This window comes from Paramormyrops kingsleyae, chromosome 13, assembly GCF_048594095.1.
Source record: "Paramormyrops kingsleyae isolate MSU_618 chromosome 13, PKINGS_0.4, whole genome shotgun sequence".
NCBI classification, from domain to species: Eukaryota; Metazoa; Chordata; class Actinopteri; order Osteoglossiformes; family Mormyridae; genus Paramormyrops; species Paramormyrops kingsleyae.
In genome coordinates, this window is record NC_132809.1 from 17,650,575 (window position 1) to 17,668,968 (window position 18,394).

Consider the following 18,394-nt stretch of genomic DNA (forward strand, 5'->3'; position numbering starts at 1 on the left):
GATTTTTGAATCACCACGGAGCACAAAAGGATGCGTAAAGAAATGCAACCAGGTATTAGAGGTGACCGGGGTGGTTGAAATGCGTGGAGGGAATCTGTCCAGGCAACAGTGTGGGGTTTTGTCTGGCTTCCCCCCAGTAATACGTAATGCACCAGGAAACACACTTCAGGGTTGCAGTCGGTGCAGATGCATCATGCTGAGACACATTAATCAATGTGGATCTATAAAAAACAAAAGTTGCAGTTAAATATGTTCTCCAAGTTGTATTCCAACTGTTAGCAATCTGCCTTTTGAGGAAAAATTTGTTACAGATCAAGTGAATTTACTATTACATTTAAATAAAAATGATTACACCACCAGAGAGAATAATTAATTTCAGGTGCCTTTCCTTCAGCGCCTCCTTCTGGCGACTGTACAGCCGCGGTTCTGCAGAACGTTCTGTCTCCTGTCTGTGCCTTTACACTTCACACAGACATGCTCTTTGTCGTGATGACTGGCCACATCCATCTCGTTGCTGATCACCTTCTTCCTCTTCTACCTTCAGCTTTTCCAGAGCACTGGGATTTATCATAATGTGCCCAAAGTCACACAGCTACCAGAGTGGAGAGAGCCGGAATGCCAAAACTGACAGTATATGGAAAAATTATATATAGAATTTCTCATGAACTGCAAACGTCACTATATTTGACACCATTACAGAAAGGAGATTTTTTTTTGTCTAAACCAGCAGCACCAGAGGACCTCTGTGCTCAGAAATGGTTCACCACAAGGCGAATGTGTATGATCCAAACCACTTTGCATTTCACTGTATTCTCCTTGTGCGCTAAGGAGTTCAGCGGCCCTAAACCTTTCCAGGAACCGGAACCCATACCATAGTGGGGCCACCAGAACCTTAGACCATGGGAAACAAACACGCAAACCTGCAGTCCTCTTTGCTATGAGTTATGCATGTGCCCGTTCACGTCACCATGGTCTGAGTTCCTCACAAGACATTATTTAATAATTGCGATGTTGCATGGGCGCATTGAGGAGCTTAAATATAATACACATCATTTCAATAAACATGAGCCTAAGCATGACACCAAGCTGATTGGCTTAATAACTCAGGTGCTGCACCTTCGACGCACATCACATCCCAAGCGATTCCTTGTACCGAACCTTACTTTCTCCTGTCATCTAACAGTTGTGTCTTGAAAAATAAGCAGCTCAGTAAAAACAAGAGACTCTGAAGAGCAACGCAGCAGACTGGGCCCCATCACAAAGATCCTGGCAGAACTTCACCTGACATTGGGGTCTCTGTGAGGTGGTGTCATAGATGTCGTGTCATAGACTCCTGTTGCAGGTTTCCATCCTGCCATAGCTTACATAGCAGCTGTCTTTCACGGTGATACTCCGGCGACCTGCTTATGCTTCTCTTGGCTGGTGGCCACTTCCCCTTGTTCAGCTTTGCCTTCACTACAAAAGAATAATCAGAATAATTTATATAAATGTTGGATTGTGTCTCTATTTCAGATGATCCAAAGGAACATTTTTCCAATGAGTCTCATCTTGTGCTCTGCAGTACTGTCTGAGAGTCTTAGGCCGGCAAGAAATATTATGTTTATCTATTTATCAGTATTTTGGCTTAGAAAAAGCACAGTTTTACATTGGATTATGTACAAGTGATGCACAGCAATACAATGAAACGGAACAAAAATGTCTTTTGTTCCTCTGCCAGGGCAGCCAAGCCTCTCCGTATATATCTGTTACAGGCCCCCTCAAGCACCCTTAATTAGCTTCCTGTGGTGTGATTGGCTTGACAGGTTGTGCTTGCGTGTTTTGTTGTTGTTGACGTCATTCTTGCTCTTCTTAGTACCGAATGCTGTCCCCACTCATGCATGTGCCCTTTGTATTGTGTGTGGATCCACCTGCGGTGCACAGACATGCAGTTGGATGAGTTGCTGAGCCTGAGTCGCCTGCAGTGTATGTGTGTGTCCTTCTGCCTGAATATGTGCCGTTTGATGGGGTCCTCCTGCTTGGGACAGGCTCACTCTGACCCTCTATTGCATAAGCATTTAGAATAAGGACGGACTGTTTAAAAATGTATCATTTTACAAATGTTATGCTAAAGAATTGTAATGAACACTGTTATAGAACAGAGATGGATTTGATAGGACAGGGTGATATAGTATCCATTCTTCTGCTCATCCATCCATCCATCCATCCATCCATTTTCTAATCACTTATTACATGGCATAATGTAATTTATTTAGAAAATAAAATAAAATAAGATAAAGTAAATACAAGTGTATTTCTGGATCCTGTTCATTGTATGGAAGACTGTTAGTCCAATGTGTTGTATATACTCACCAACTAGTACATTACTGCATTCATCAGCTCTCACACTATCACACGTGGTGCACTGTGTCAGCATAAATGTCACTGCAGTCTTAGGAACACATTTAAATACGAATCCCGCAAGACGTACGTGTCCCATAAATACGAATCCCGCAACACGTACGCGTCCATTAAATACGAATCCCGCAAGACATTTGAGTCCCTTAAATACGAATCCCGCAAGACATTTGAGTCCCTTAAATATGAATCCCGCAAGACATTTGAATCCCATAAATACGAATCCCGCAAGACGTACGCGTCCATTAAATACGAATCCCGCAAGACGTACGCGTCCATTAAAAACGAATCCCGCAAGACGTACGCGTCCATTAAATACGAATCCCGCAAGACGTACGCGTCCATTAAATACGAATCCCACAACACGTACGCGTCCATTAAATACAAATCCCGCAAGACCTTTGAATCTCATAAATACGAATCCCGCAAGACGTACGCGTCCATTAAATACGAATCCCACAAGACGTACGCGTCCATTAAAAACGAATCCCGCAAGACGTACGCGTCCATTAAATACGAATCCCACAACACGTACGCGTCCATTAAATACGAATCCCGCAAGACCTTTGAATCTCATAAATACGAATCCCGCAACACGTACGCGTCCATTAAAAACGAATCCCGCAAGACATACGCATCCATTAAATACGAATCCCGCAAGACGTACGCGTCCATTAAATACGAATCCCGCAACACGTACGCGTCCATTAAATACGAATCCCGCAACACGTACGCGTCCATTAAATACGAATCCCGCAAGACATTTGAATCCCATAAATACGAATCCCGCAACACGTACGCGTCCATTAAATAAGAATCCCGCAACACGTACGCGTCCATTAAATACGAATCCCGCAACACGTACGCGTCCATTAAAAACGAATCCCGCAAGACAAATGCGTCCATTAAATACGAATCCCGCAACACGTACGCGTCCATTAAATACGAATCCCGCAAGACGTACGCGTCCATTAAATACGAATCCCGCAACACGTACGCGTTTATTAAATACGAATCCCGCAAGACATTTGAATCCCATGAATACGAATCCCGCAAGACGTACGCGTCCATTAAATACGAATCCCGCAAGACGTACGCGTCCATTAAAAACGAATCCCGCAAGACGTACGCGTCCATTAAATACGAATCCCGCAAGACGTACGCGTCCATTAAATACGAATCCCACAACACGTGCGCGTCCATTAAATACAAATCCCGCAAGACCTTTGAATCTCATAAATACGAATCCCGCAACACGTACGCGTCCATTAAAAACGAATCCCGCAAGACATACGCATCCATTAAATACGAATCCCGCAAGACGTACGCGTCCATTAAATACGAATCCCGCAACACGTACGCGTCCATTAAAAACGAATCCCGCAAGACATTTGAATCCCATAAATACGAATCCCGCAAGACGTACGCGTCCATTAAATACGAATCCCGCAAGACGTACGCGTCCATTAAAAACGAATCCCGCAAGACATTTGAATTCCATAAATACGAATCCCGCAACATGTACGCGTCCATTAAATACGAATCCCGCAACACGTACGCGTCCATTAAATACGAATCCCGCAACACGTACGTGTCCATTAAATACGAATCCCGCAACACGTACGTGTCCATTAAATACGAATCCCGCAACACGTACGCGTCCATTAAATACGAATCCCGCAAGACATTTGAATCCCATAAATACGAATCCCGCAAGACGTACGCGTCCATTAAATACGAATCCCACAAGACGTACGCGTCCATTAAAAACGAATCCCGCAAGACATTTGAATCCCATAAATACGAATCCCGCAACACATACGCGTCCATTAAATACGAATCCCGCAACACGTACGCGTCCATTAAAAACGAATCCCGCAAGACGTACGCGTCCATTAAATACGAATCCCGCAAGACATTTGAATCCCATAAATAGGAATCCCACAACACGTACGCGTCCATTAAATATGAATCCCGCAACACGTACGCGTCCATTAAAAACGAATCCCGCAAGACGTACGCGTCCATTAAATACGAATCCCGCAAGACATTTGAATCCCATAAATAGGAATCCCACAACACGTACGCGTCCATTAAATACGAATCCTGCAAGACGTACGCGTCCATTAAATACGAATCCCGCAAGACATTTGAATCCCATAAATACGAATCCCGCAACACGTACGCGTCCATTAAATACGAATCCCGCAAGACATTTGAGTCCCTTAAATACGAATCCCGCAAGACATTTGAATCCCATAAATACGAATCCCACAACACGTACGCGTCCATTAAATACGAATCCCGCAACACGTACGTGTCCATTAAATACGAATCCCGCAAGACATTTGAATCCCATAAATACGAATCCCGCAACACGTACACGTCCATTAAATACGAATCCCGCAACACGTACGCGTCCATTAAATATGAATCCCGCAAGACATTTGAGTCCCTTAAATACGAATCCCGCAAGACATTTGAATCCCATAAATATGAATCCCACAACACGTACGCGTCACGCCCCTGCAGTGTCACAGGTTGTGGTGGTTCTAAGATGAAGATTGCTGGAAGTTCCCTGTCAGAATGGTGAGAAATCCACTTTGGAAGAACATCCACTGCGCTGGGTCACACCCTGTATCATGATGACGTGCAGTTGAGTGTGTTGGACATGTTGATTATATATAATGATAACAATCTATAGTGTTTCTGTGTGCAGAGCAAAATGTTAGGTTGGCTTCATACCTTCTAGGTTGTAGGTTTGAGTTCCACCATGGCTCTGAGTTTGTTGTGTTGCATGCCATGAGCCAAACACACATCTGATAGAGAACTGGTGTCTCTAAATCGTACCTAACTGTGCATGTGAACGTGCCACTCAGAGTGTAGCCACATGTTCTCCCATGTTTCTTGAGATGCGCTCTTTGCTTATTTTGACACTGCAGTGGGTCAGTCATTCAAGTGTGTGGAGCATTTTATGGGGAAAGTGAGGGGTTCCAGACTGGTGACATTCTTAGAAAATGATACTTGCTATGATCACATCTATTCAATTTGTACAGAGGACATGTAATGAGAGAAGTTGGATTGGAGGAAGGTAACTGTGAACTGATGACAAGAAGAAGAACCTCAACAACCTTCGTTATGCTGATGAATCTGTACCTAGAAAATTAGATGGGACAGCAGCTTAACAAGAAGTAAGACTGACAGTGAGACTGTGAGCACAGGATAGGCAGATAAGTTGAGTGTTGACATAGAGGTTCTGTTGCCATAGAGGTTCAGTTGATGTAGAGGTTCTGTTGACGAAACCTGAAGGAGTTACCAAAAGACTCACTCACTCACGCACCAAATCATTCACTCCTTTGGGTTTCTCATTCATTCATGACTGAGAGGTAGCTAATCGGAGTCTCCGACTCACTTACTCATGTCGTTGAGAGAGGGAGTCTCTCATTACCAATTCTTGTTAAATTCTTAGTCCCAGCATTAGTTTCCAACCAATCAAATGCTTGCTTACAACACGCCCTTACATCCCCCACTGGCTCTCACTGGCCATAGTCAAGGAGGGAAGCAGCTTTTCTGAGGACAAGCGGAAGAAAGAAAAGAATGAATCTTTGCAGGGGAGTGAAAGTGACTGATTTGTTGATGAAAGGGACTCGTATCCCACGAATGAATCGTTTACAAAGGTCACACCATTAGAACAGAAGAGACAGCAAGGGATGCTGGGTAACCTGGGAACTCCTAGAGACAGAGGCAGAGCCAGCCAGCTGGTGTGCTGCATTCACTTAGTGGTACAGCAAAGAGTTAAGAGACTTCGGTATTATATCAGGTATTACGTGCTACCAGGAGCACAGGAACAAGAGTGCTGGTAGGAATGATCATTACAGAAGAAAACTACTGATTCGAGCCCAAGTAAGAGGAAAATCTCATCTGTTTAAATTGCAAGAGGAGTATTTTAAGATATCTGAACTGAGTGTAGTACATTATGCTATATACCGCATTGTCTATACATGAAGTCCCATCTGAGGGTTCGAGAAGGGCACAGCTGTGGTTGGACGGTGTCCCATCAAGTAGGTGATGCATTTGGCTGGGGTCTGATGTTTGAGTGGTTTGGACCTACATCCCGCCATACTACAAACAGGTGCTGTTTTGTTTGAAGAGCCAAAGGTACACTCCACATATTCTGTTTGTTCTTTGCCGTTTGCCCTCAGCTCCAAGTTCATAAAGCGCCTCATTAAATGACATTCCTCTCGTTGGTTTAGTGCACCAGCAGAATAATGCATTTCCTTCCTATGAAATTTGTGTTGCTGAACCATCTGACAAAAATCTGTCAGCAGGAGTGTTTATAGTGTATGAAATGAACCAAAATATCATTCCCCCGAGAGAGCAAAATGTGAGTAAACTCTCTGAAAAACCCTGAAGTAACAGAGGATATAGAGATTGTGTCTCTGAGGAGTTTTTTATTAGGTACAGTGAAATACAGCATGTTATTTATTTAGGAGATGCCTTCATGCATTGTTTACCCGTTTCATCATCACAGTTAAACTGCTAATTTACATATGTTTCCATATTATTATCCTTCAGCGTATCCAGGGTTGTTGGGGGGTGGGGTGGGGGGGGCATTTCCCATGGGACTGCGCAGATACTTTAAAATTTGTTTTCCTCACTAATCATTTTCCATAGAATTATAGGAAGGCGTATTAATGCTTATTTACAGTTTCACTTTTTAACACACTCACACACACATTCTGGGCAGTCGATCTGCAAGGACATTTAATCTGTTTGGACTGTGGTTGAAAAACACAGCACCCAGAGGAAAATCACACGCATTATTCAGTTAAATGTGTCAACTAAAAGTTGTATTTGAACGGTATGGGAAATAAAAACAAATATTTTCATGGTTTCTCCAAATTGATAGCCTTCTCTGACATAAACAATCTTACAGTGTTAAAAGCAGACATTATTCTTTATACAGAAACACCCAAACCTTCCCACACTGTCTCTTCATGGCTAAGAATTTTTATTTTTTTTTTAATACTTTTTTAGTCTGTGCATAATTCCATATGTGTTATTTTACAGGTCTAATGTCTTTATAAATATTTTAAAACGTAGAGAATAGAAAATAAACCTTTCTATGGATAAGCGAGTCCAACCTGTTCACTGGCATTGCACATATTTTCAGTTTAATAAGCACATATGGATGCTTATGCCAAATGTGGACGTGCTTCTCCAGGGGCCCACAGAACGAGCCCTATATCCCCATTCAGGACCATTCAAAGGCATGAAGCTTCTCTCAGTGTCACGGACAGAAGGCAGTCAACAGAACTGCAGACCTCCGCTTTGTGCGACAGGAGAGACGTCACACTGCTATATGTACATTTCAGTATATGCTGCACAATAGACTATTAAAACTGAAGCTAAAATGTTACAAAATAACCACTATTGAGCCACACAGTATTTCAAGTGATTAATATCTAGCTATTTATTGTATAGTGATCTTAAAATAACTCCTATATTTTAAATCATTTTAACCCACTGTTGGCTTCATTGAAAGGCAGAGAATAAATGATACTATCTACGGATGTTTTTTAATTTGCATATTAAGGTCAGGGGTTTGCCTGCTGAAGGACACGCTGACTTGGGACGGGTTATTTTTCAAAGATGTCACAATAAAATGCATTTTTTGATTTTCCGTTGCTTTTTGACATTTGCAGTGTATTTTGTGGCACTGGAATGTCAGCCCAGTGGACAGCACTGTTGTCACATGTCCCAGTTGCACGTCCTTGAGTGTGGAGTTTGCATGTTCCTCCTGTGTTGCTGGCGTTTCATTGACCTGCAGTTAGGCTGATGGGTGACTCTGACTGCCCGGCAAAGACGGGCATCTCGTCCCGGGTGCCTGGCACAGGGTCCACCTAACACCCAGCCAGTATTACCAGGTGGGAGACTGGGAAGTTCTGCTCTGGTTGGGTGCTGGAGTATTGGCTCAGGTATAACTGTGAACTATAAAACAGATGCTTCTCCGAAAACTCAGACAATTTCAAATTTAATGAACTCCATACTCCATACGCAAAAGAAATAAGGCAACGAAAACACTGACCTGATTTCCCAGTATACGCAGCACTGGGAATCCACTGATTGTTTTTTCTCAGGACTGATCACACTGAGTTTTGAAGGTCATTAGCCCAGAAACAAACATAAAGATTGTCCGACTTTACTGCCTCTTTTTTCCTATAATTCTTTCGCAAGGTGACCCGACAAGAGCTGTGGCCAATCAGGATGAGCTGCCTGGTGGCCAATCAGGATGAGCTGCCCGGTGACCAATCAGGATGAGCTGCCCGTTCCCAGTGGCCACCTCTGCTCCCTCCCCCAGTAGTTTGCAGCCTTTTCCAGGGTGAGTTCAGCTCCAGCCAAACTAGCCTACCTGGAGGGCGATCTGGGTTTTCAGCTCAGTAACAGCTCTCTGCTATCTCTCCTTTCACTCCCAGAGGAGGGCATCCTGGGAGGCATCATGGCTGCTGTGAAAGTTTTGATTTTCCTCCTTATTGTCTTATATCACCTGTGTGATGCGAAAAGGACAAGGGGAGTACAAAATGGTGAGTTTTCCTGTTTCATTTTATTTTTCTTGGAGTTTGAATCTTCTTCATAAATTCAAACACTAACTCCCCCCCCCCAGATCTTGCTAAAGTACTGAGAAAAAATGTAATACTAATATTATAATGTTTATTATGTGGTGCCTTAGGGCCCAGTGTAATTCATAAAGGAAAGATAAAAAGATCATTTATCTATGTAAATTTATTTAGATTTTCCCTGTGTGAGTGTGGAGAGTTTGCATGTTCTCCCCATGTGATGTGGCTGTGTCTGGGTATTTGCGTTCCTTCCCTCAATCCAAAGACATGCACTCAAACTGGCTGGCATCTGTAAATATCCCTTGGAGTGTGAGCCCTGTGATAGACTGGCATGCCATCCAGGCTGTACACCAGCCCTGTGCCCTGTGATAGACTGGCATGCCATCCAGGCTGTACACCAGCCCTGTGCCCTGTGATGGATTGGCATCCCATCCAGGGAATACCCCAGCCCTGTGATAGACTGGCATCCCATCCAGGGTATACCCCAGCCCTGTGATAGACTGGCATGCCATCCAGGCTGTACCCCAGCCCAGTGCCCTGTGATGGACTGGCATCCCATCCAGGGTATACCCCAGCCCTGTGCCCTGTGATAGACTGGCATCCCATCTAGGGTGTACCCCAGCCCAGTGCCCTGTGATGGACTGGCATCCGATCCAGGGTATACCCCAGCCCTGTGATAGACTGACATTCCATTCAGGGTATACCCCAGCCCTGTGCCCTGTACCCCTTACTCTTGTGTTAGAATGAAACAATGTATAGGGTGTTGTTTTTTTCAGGCCCCAGAGTGCATTTAAAAATTAATTTTAACATCATACCAGCAAATAGCATTAAGGTGAGGGCTGCATATACCTCTGCTATAATCCTGTGTAAAAGTCTTACTGAGGAAACCAAATTTTAAATACACACTAACAATAATCACATTGTCCAACAAGAAATGCTAACTTGCAGCCGGAGTCTGGACAGCTTCTGTGATTAATGCCTGCAGGTAGATAAGCATTAAACATTAAACCAGCCATCAACACAACGGCCCACAGTGAGATAACGGCCTGCAAGGACAACATCAGTGACAGATTTGGAACTACGTGGTGCACAGAAGAGTGAGACAGAAGTGTGGGACAGGAGAGTGAGACACGAGAGTGGGACAGGAGAGTGAAACAGGAGAGTGAGACAGAAGTGTGGCACAGGAGAGTGAGACAGGAGAGGGATCCATAGCAGGGAGCAGTGAGCATTCAGAATGAAACAGGAGAGGTCAAATGCACAGAAGCACACAGGGTACGTTGACTTTTTCTGCCTGTGCTTTACCGATGGCAAAACGGTCTCAACCAGCTACCGAATACGATAACCCTTTCATTTACTTATGGGGGTCGCTTAGAGGGGATTACGCCATTGTGACTTTCATTACCTCAATTTTTAAGCGACTGGGTTCCTGCAGTGCTGCCCTTCTGGAACCGGGAGGAGCACAGCTGGAAATCGCAGCCTAACGTTGTGCCCGGGGAGCCGTAGATAACCAGGCAAAGGCTGATATTTGTTCAGCTTCGTTTTAAGCTCTATTTCGTATTTAGCAGTGGTAACATCACCAACACTGAACATGACCTGTGGCCATCATCTCTTTTGCTTTGCTCTGTCTGGCCAGATCTGAACACCATTGTGTTTAGTGCTTTGTTATTTTTTTAATCCTTGATATTTTATGTGCTGTGTTTTGCGCGACTGTGGGTTTGTTCAGCAGAGTTCTTCAGGACCCACAGACCCGCCAAACCGCAAATCCCCTATGAGCCCGTGTCCAGGTTCTGGATGTTCAACGTAGGGGCCTCACTGGAAGACTTGTGCCCCATCCGGGCCCTCCAGCCTCAAACTCTCGACTCCTGTGGTTTCAACTCCAGTCACCCACTGGTCATCATCATCCACGGGTGGTCGGTACGACTGCTGCCCAATTTCCTTTGGGCCTCCGTGCTATCAAAACATGCCACTTTAATGGAACGAACAAACCAATTTAATGAACCATAATCAACAACAGTTGTAACTGCATGTATGTAAGGCTGCAGATTTTCTCTCTAGTCTCAATGTAAACAAGCCCCTGGTGCTATAACTACATGGTGCATGTCGGCCTTGGCTCACTGTGGGGTGAATGTGACAATTCCTATTCCAGCTGGATGGGAAGTTAGAGAAATGGATGGCAAACCTGGCGACGGCTCTGAAGACCACACTGAGGGACGTGAACGTGATGATCGGGGACTGGCTTCCTCTTGCCCAGCAGCACTACCCGATCGCCGCGATGAACACCCGGCACGTGGGACAGGAGATGGCATACCTGCTGGAATGGCTGGAGGTAGTGGGCCAACCCGAGGACAGCCACCTGTACCTCATCAGCAGTAATTAAAAAGTCGAATGACGTCGTAGTGATGACATCACCCTGGAAAGATCTGGTGACGCGCACATCTCCCAATTACTTATCCCAGTCAGCACACACATTTCATGGTTTTAATTTTAGCCTGAATTATAATTGTTGCTACTTTCTGAAAGAACCATAACTGTGTCTCTCATGCAGAATCATACTGTAGCTCAGTGAATATCTGTTGGCCTCATGCATCTGTCTTTGGTTTTAAGGAAAGTTCCAACTTCACCACGGATAAGGTGCACATGATCGGGTACAGCCTGGGGGCTCACGTTGCCGGATTCACAGGGAATTACTTAACGGGATTGAGAAAAATCGGGCGGATTACAGGTGAGGGAGCTCTCATCCATTGTGAGGCCTACTGGATTTCCTATTAGAGTACTTTGTGCAGACTGGTGTTTTAAAGGTGTTGTTTGAACATTTTTGAAGAAAGAATATGAAATCTGCATCTTTTTTTTCAAAATGTCCCTCAGAATGAATCTCCATAATTATAATAGATTTATCTTCCATGCAAATCTTGAAAGTAAGCTCACTTTTGCCCCTTCCCCTAACCGTGGTCATATTATCTGATGATGTATCCTAACCAATCAAATGCAAGGGGCGTGTCCAACAGAAGCCTTGGGATTAAAAGCAGAGCATGTTGTTTGATCTTTTCGTGCAAGATAGCAGAGTGTGTTTTCCAGAAGATTATTTGTACAAAAGACAAAAAAAAAAAAAAAAAAACGGTTGCAATGCAGTAGTAGTACAGCTGCAAAATCTGATTGTTTCACCTTATCGAACATTTTAAATCTGTGTTAAATTGATATTTCGCCTTTTTAATTGTTTTATTGTACAGCAGCTTTTGATCCCATAACTAAACTTTCAGACAATGAATATACAAAATATTAGTGTCAGCTTACAAGACCTAGATATGTTCATCTAGATACCGGTCAGTTTGTGGCATTTAGCTCAATAAAATTGTCTTGTATTCCCTTGAGATTCCAAATGCAGGTGAATTTCTGCGTTATGATGTAGAAGCCAGCTCTGATTGTTAAAGCTATCCACTCGTGTCAGTATTTGCCCACTGTGGGCTGCCTTGCAGATGCTGTGCTGATGTTGCAGGACTGACTCACGCTTTCTCTGCTTCTCGCTGACCCCCCAGGCCTGGACCCCGCTGGTCCGCTCTTCGAGGGCATGTCCTACACAGACAGGCTGTCACCGGATGATGCCAGCTTTGTGGACGCCATCCACACCTTCACCCAGGAGCACATGGGGCTCAGTGTGGGCATCAAGCAGCCTGTGGCTCACTTTGATTTCTACCCCAACGGTGGCACCTTCCAACCAGGCTGCCACATCCAGAACCTGTACGAGCACCTGACCCAGTACGGACTGCTGGGTACGTACCATGATGGCGGCCGGCTCACTCATTCCTTGTGAGATGTTCAGCGTTACCTTCTCAGCCTGGGTTTTTAAGTTCTGCATCCGCTTTCTTTGTAAACCATGCTAAGGAAGCTACACGCTAATATATTTTATAGTACCGTTCCATGCTGCACTTCTCAGCTTTCTTGAGCTAATATAATTATTATTTTATAATAATAATTTGGACGGTGGACGGTGTTATTCCTCAGTGTCTCCTCAGTGTGCTAAGCCTCTGTGCCTGTGGTCAGAAGGTTGCTGGTTTGAGCCCGGCCTCGGCACATCTGCGGGTCCTTGAGCGAAGCCCTTAGCCCCCAGCTCCCTGGGTGCTGCTCTTCACAGTCAGCTTTCTCTCACCTACAGAGAGCAAGTTGGGGGAGGCGTAGAGAGAATTTCCCTCACGGGGATCAATAAAGCATCTCTTATTACATTTATTTGACAGACACTTGCGTCCAAAGTGATGTCCAGGTCAGGAAGATCCACCTTGTTGCTCATCGTCCTTCTCCAATGTCCAATCTTCTCCTAGTATGTCGAAAAATAAGGTCCAGTCGGCTTCAGTCTAGTCGCTGGTGCTTCCAGTGAATGTTCAGGCTTGATTTGCTGAAGAATCTGTTTTGTTTGTTTTTCTTGGGGGCCCCAGTGTTCCCTGACGCCGTCCTCAGGCCTCCTCCTGTCCCGCGTCTCCGTTTTCCACATCGCCCTGGTACATATGTGCTGCAGACACAAGGCCGAATATTTGCCAGTGAAATGAGGCTGTGAGTAAGACTGTCAGTCAGATCTGGGGCTCTGGCAGGCAGGCAGAGGCACATTAATGCAGCTGTCATCCGGCCGTGATAATTATCCGGATGTCTCAACTCCACATTGTTGTGATGGTACCTCGGGGTACGTCACATCTCAGCGAGAAACAGCCCCGCGTCAACTGAGGCCTAGTGCAGCAAAAGAAAATGAAAAGCGTAGCTGAATGCAAACACATTATACCCCTGCTTGCATTACTCTCTGCCCCCCAAAGGGCGGCGCAGGCTGATTTTGACATTCTCAAACACCGTTATCAGCATTAAACACTGTCAGTTCGGCGCCCTGTTAAGCAGCTACAGGCTATCTGGCTACATGTCCAGTTTCAGAATAAGAATATTCGCCAAGCACAAAAATTCCAAGGAATTTCTTTTGGTGCAGGTGGTGGCATGACATAAAGAATTAAACATACAATTAAACATAAAATGGAAACCAAAATACAAAAAATAATAAATAGAATAAAAGTAATATATAGTTAGTAAAACAGGAATAAAGATGTGCAAATAATAAATTCACATGTAAACAGATAAATAAAGTGTGGCATCCAAATGTGCGGAGCAGACGGCTTCTGCAGTGTGCAGATGAGATCCTGAAGACAATAAGAGTGTGAAACGTGTACAGATGCTGATTAGATGTGAACTACTGTGCTTGTCATGGCTCCTTATTTATCATTTATTATGCTCTTACTGTCATTATTCATGAAGCAAACAGGCAGTGTCACTTTCTCAGTCAGTGTCACCTTTGCAGTGTCACTATATTTATATTTGTACAACTTTTTATAAAAAATAATAATTCACCTCAATTCATTTACCGGTATATGCAATGGACTCTTGTTTTGAGTCATTTATGAATCTTAAAGTAGTTTTTAAATATCCTATTTAAGTACATGCCTACAGATTCATACCAAGTGTACACTGTGTATCAGGTCACGTTTAAGTCTCGCCATTAATAGCTCACGTTAGCCAGGGCTCCGGAGTGTCCCCCAGGTGGTGAGCATTTGCTGTGAGTCATATGCAGTGAGGCCGCACTGCTCCGCGGATCTGTGCGTGGTACAGTGTGACAGACAGCCTGACAGATAGTCATTAGCAGACAGTGATTAAAGCTCGCTGACATTTACCAAGGGTACGGCAGCTAGTTAAATGCAGTGGACAATTAAAAAGAACTAAAATCCAGAAAAAAAAAACAGGGAAAGATGACGTTTCTAAAAGAGCCACTTGAGGCATCTGTTTCTGTAGCATTTTCTTTCCTGAGAGCGATGTATGTCAGCTCAGAGGTGGATTTTGCGCCCCCATCTTCCCCTTTTCTGGGGCAGGTTTTCAGCAGACCATGAAGTGCGCCCACGAGCGCGCCGTCCACCTCTTCATCGACTCCCTGCTGAACGAGGACATGCAGAGCACCGCCTACCGCTGCCTTGATGACAGCTCCTTCAACAAGGGCATGTGCCTGGACTGCCGCAAGAACCGCTGCAACACGCTGGGCTACAACATCCGGAAGGTGCGCACGGGCCGCAGCAGCCGGCGCCTCTATTTGAAGACGCGCTCGCGCATGCCCTACAAAGGTCAGTGCGCCCCCTGCAGGCGGCCTGGATCCCGGCAGCTTAGCCTCAGCCGCACACTAGCATATCTTACCTTGCTCGGATGAGTAGCGTAACTCATATATCCTCTACCTTCCTGCAGTTTATCACTATCAATTCAAGATCCAATTCATCAACCAGATCGAGCGCATCGAGCCATCCCTCACCATCTCCCTCACTGGGACCAAGGAAGAGAGCGAAAATCTGCCCATTACCTTGTGAGCATTTGCCGCCCGTTTCTTAGCACTGGGCTGCTCTCGGCTGAGGAATGCGACGGGGGTCACTAATGCACAGTGCGCTCCCAAGGCCCAACTCCCGTCCATTAATAACCGGACAGTTGCAGCCTGTGACGTCGAGGCGTGTTTTATCTCACGTAGAATGCGTTACTCCTGCTCTGTACAGTTTTGAATCCCTAATTCACTGTTAATGGGCAGTATGTGGACACCAGTGTCTGTCTGTGTTATGTGCTAAGCGGGATCATTGCAAGTACTGAGCTTGTTAAAGTACAGCAACAGGAGGAGGTGCCACAGCACGACGGGTCACTAACCGAGCGCAGATCTCCACAGATCAAGGGTCCTGCCTTTTAAAACCTCGTTCTAATTAAGGATACGGGGTCTTACCCCTCACACATGGTAACAACTGTCAAGATGCTGAGCTGGTCTGTGTCCCACGTCTCCCAGTATCGAGGAGATCTCAGGGAACAAGACGTACACCTTCCTGATCACGCTGGACAAGGACATCGGCGAGTTGATGACGCTTCGGTTCCGCTGGGAGGGCAGCGCCGTGTGGGCGAACATGTGGAGCAAAATGCAGACCATCATCCCCTGGCACCTGCGCCGCAAGGGGCCCGAGCTCACCGTGGGCAAGATCCGCGTTAAGGCGGGGGAGACGCAGATGAAGTAGGTAGAGACGCCATACGCTTTCACCCTAGCTGGCATGTAGTGCAGAACTTCAGCCATGCTCACCATTTTATTCTTTTAGCTGTTTAAATATACAGGCAGTACCATGCTTAGTGGACTGAATGGCAACCTGTGAGTCCAAGTTACTCCTTCAGTCATTTAATTTGGGCTGATCGCTGCAGTGATTTAGACTGGGAGGCAGGCAGACAAGCATCTCAGGGACAAAAGTACACAGTTACACCGTGTTCAGGACATAGCCTTCGATCATTTGGAGACGGTGACCCAGAATTCCGCAGCCCCGGGACCATTCAGCTGAGTGATTACAAACTGCTGGGTCAGAAAACAGCAGAAACAAAGAAAGCCAGGTGGCGTTTAATGACAAAGGTCAGACGTGGGCGTCTGTCAGCCTGCACTCAGCACCAGGGGTTCTCACTCAACAAATACAGCAGGCAGATACGGTGGCTGGACAAACTGAGGTGCATGGAAGCTCCTTCCTCCTGCAATGGACACTTTGCATTTACTACACAACACAGTTACATTGCTATTAAAACAACAAACACCAGCACGTCAAGCTTGGCGCAAAATTCTTACCCGAAGTCTTTAAATTTGTTTAGCTAATATTCTGTGCACTTAAGTGTAATATCTCATAAATACCGTTAATGTGTCTCATTTCTGATTCAGTGTGGGATTGCTATTGTTCTCTGCTTCTCTTTTTTTCCGAGAAAATATTGCCAAGTGCAGGAATACACCTGTAACGTGTTCATTCACCTCCCCCTAGTGTTCACACCGACCGATATCAATGCGGAATTGCGGTGAAAATGTTCAAAGAGCGATATGCACAGAATAGTGTAAACCATGGTGCAAACCATGCAGAATTCAGATTGGCATATCCCTAAAAACGTGTGTTCTGTAGGTAATTACCCTGACAATCACGTCGTGCAGGGAGATTATAGAATTTAAACTTGCAGTCATACCCCACGTTCGGCTGATGTGTGTATATAGGAGCCGTACGAATTACATAAAGGTATCATAAAGAATATTGTGTAACACTTTTAAAAATGGCTATGAAATTGCTTCGTTGAAGTTATACTGTGCATTAAATGTATCTTTTACAGCTTAATATGCAGCAGCACATAACACATGCTTTTTGGCTTATTTAAAATCTATGTGGTAGAATACGGATGCCTATAAAAGACGGATGGCTATATCACCGTTTAATGTATTGTCGAAATTTTGCAGCGTAAATAAATATAAAAATAAATATTTGACGTGTTAAAAACTTAACATTACTCCAACAAGTCCAACATACAATATTAAAATATAGTATCGAAATGTACCCAGAATTTTACCACATACGTTTGTTTGAAAACTTTTGGGAAAGTAATGCATGGCACACAAAAAAAATGTACAAAATCACATTAACAAATAATGATTTCAAAGTCACTCGTAATGGAATATCACGTTAAATGACAGCTGCAATGAACTGCAAAAGCGATCTGATGCTGTTTAAAATATTTTTTTTCAGGACGTCGTTCTGCGCTGAGACGAACGATGTAATTCACATCCCTCCGTCCCAGGAGAAGGTGTTTGTGCGCTGCGAGCAAAGCGGCCAGAAGGGGCGGGGGCCCAGCTGACAGCAGCGAGCGGGGGCCCAGCTGCTCCGCACTCTGACTCACGTAGCAATGCAAGAATGCGGATGCAGAACTTGCACAAAACACCGGTAACAACAAGACGAGCCCTTGGGTGCCATATCCTCGCGGAATCTGAGAGATCCTGTGCCTTTAAGCCTTCTGGCGCCTGTCCATGTTTTCAAAATGCCACTTACCATACCCGTGTTATAAATTAATAAATGTGCTTCTGGGATTTTGCATTTTAAACAGACTTGAATTATACATTACGCTTTGCAGAATTTGCCTAGGAAGGCTGAGAAACTTACAGGAACTTCCATCTGTCCTGGAAAGCAGCTGCTGAATACTAACATCCAAAATTCCCCTTCCATCAAATTAATCTAGGGCCTCGTATTTGTATGAATTTACTTTTGAGATTCAGACTAACGACGCATGGCGTGTAGTTTGCCATACAGCGTGCTCACGAAGACAAAGACTGAGAACAAAGCAAATTCAGATGAGGATTTGCGGGTTGCAGGATGATTATTGCGGGCTGTGCGGCGTCGGCCGTCCTACACGGCAGTCTTCACTCTCGCTTCATCACGTAACCTGTTACATAATTCAGGTTTAATACATATTAACCAGAAAATCCGTGTTATATAGGTATGGAAACACACCATAAATTATTTGAGGTGATTTGTCAAAAAAAATAAAGTTCTTGAATG

The 18,394-nt window shown here is 44.7% G+C and overlaps 1 protein-coding gene across 1 annotated transcript; it reads left to right on the plus strand.

Annotated features, from left to right (window-relative positions):
• The first annotated feature begins 8,847 nt into the window (after window positions 1–8,847).
• lipca (lipase, hepatic a) lies at window positions 8,848–17,877 on the plus strand. The gene is made up of 9 exons (XM_023817336.2): window positions 8,848–8,978; window positions 10,738–10,925; window positions 11,158–11,337; window positions 11,616–11,733; window positions 12,545–12,778; window positions 14,903–15,148; window positions 15,267–15,381; window positions 15,844–16,062; window positions 17,588–17,877. Exons 1-9 carry the CDS (start codon window positions 8,894–8,896, stop codon window positions 17,694–17,696), a joined length of 1,494 nt encoding a protein of 497 aa, XP_023673104.1. The 5' UTR covers window positions 8,848–8,893; the 3' UTR covers window positions 17,697–17,877.
• The last annotated feature ends 517 nt before the right edge of the window (window positions 17,878–18,394 follow it).

What these genes read in the sequence shown, in the direction of transcription:
- lipca (XM_023817336.2), top strand. Translation starts at nt 8,894, where the DNA reads ATGGCTGCTGTGAAAGTTTTGATTTTCCTCCTTATTGTCTTATATCAC. An exon ending in GACAAGGGGAGTACAAAATG is followed by an intron (nt 8,979 to 10,737) that starts GTGAGTTTTCCT and finishes TTTGTTCAGCAG; the next exon opens with AGTTCTTCAGGACCCACAGA. An exon ending in TCATCATCCACGGGTGGTCG is followed by an intron (nt 10,926 to 11,157) that starts GTACGACTGCTG and finishes TTCCTATTCCAG; the next exon opens with CTGGATGGGAAGTTAGAGAA.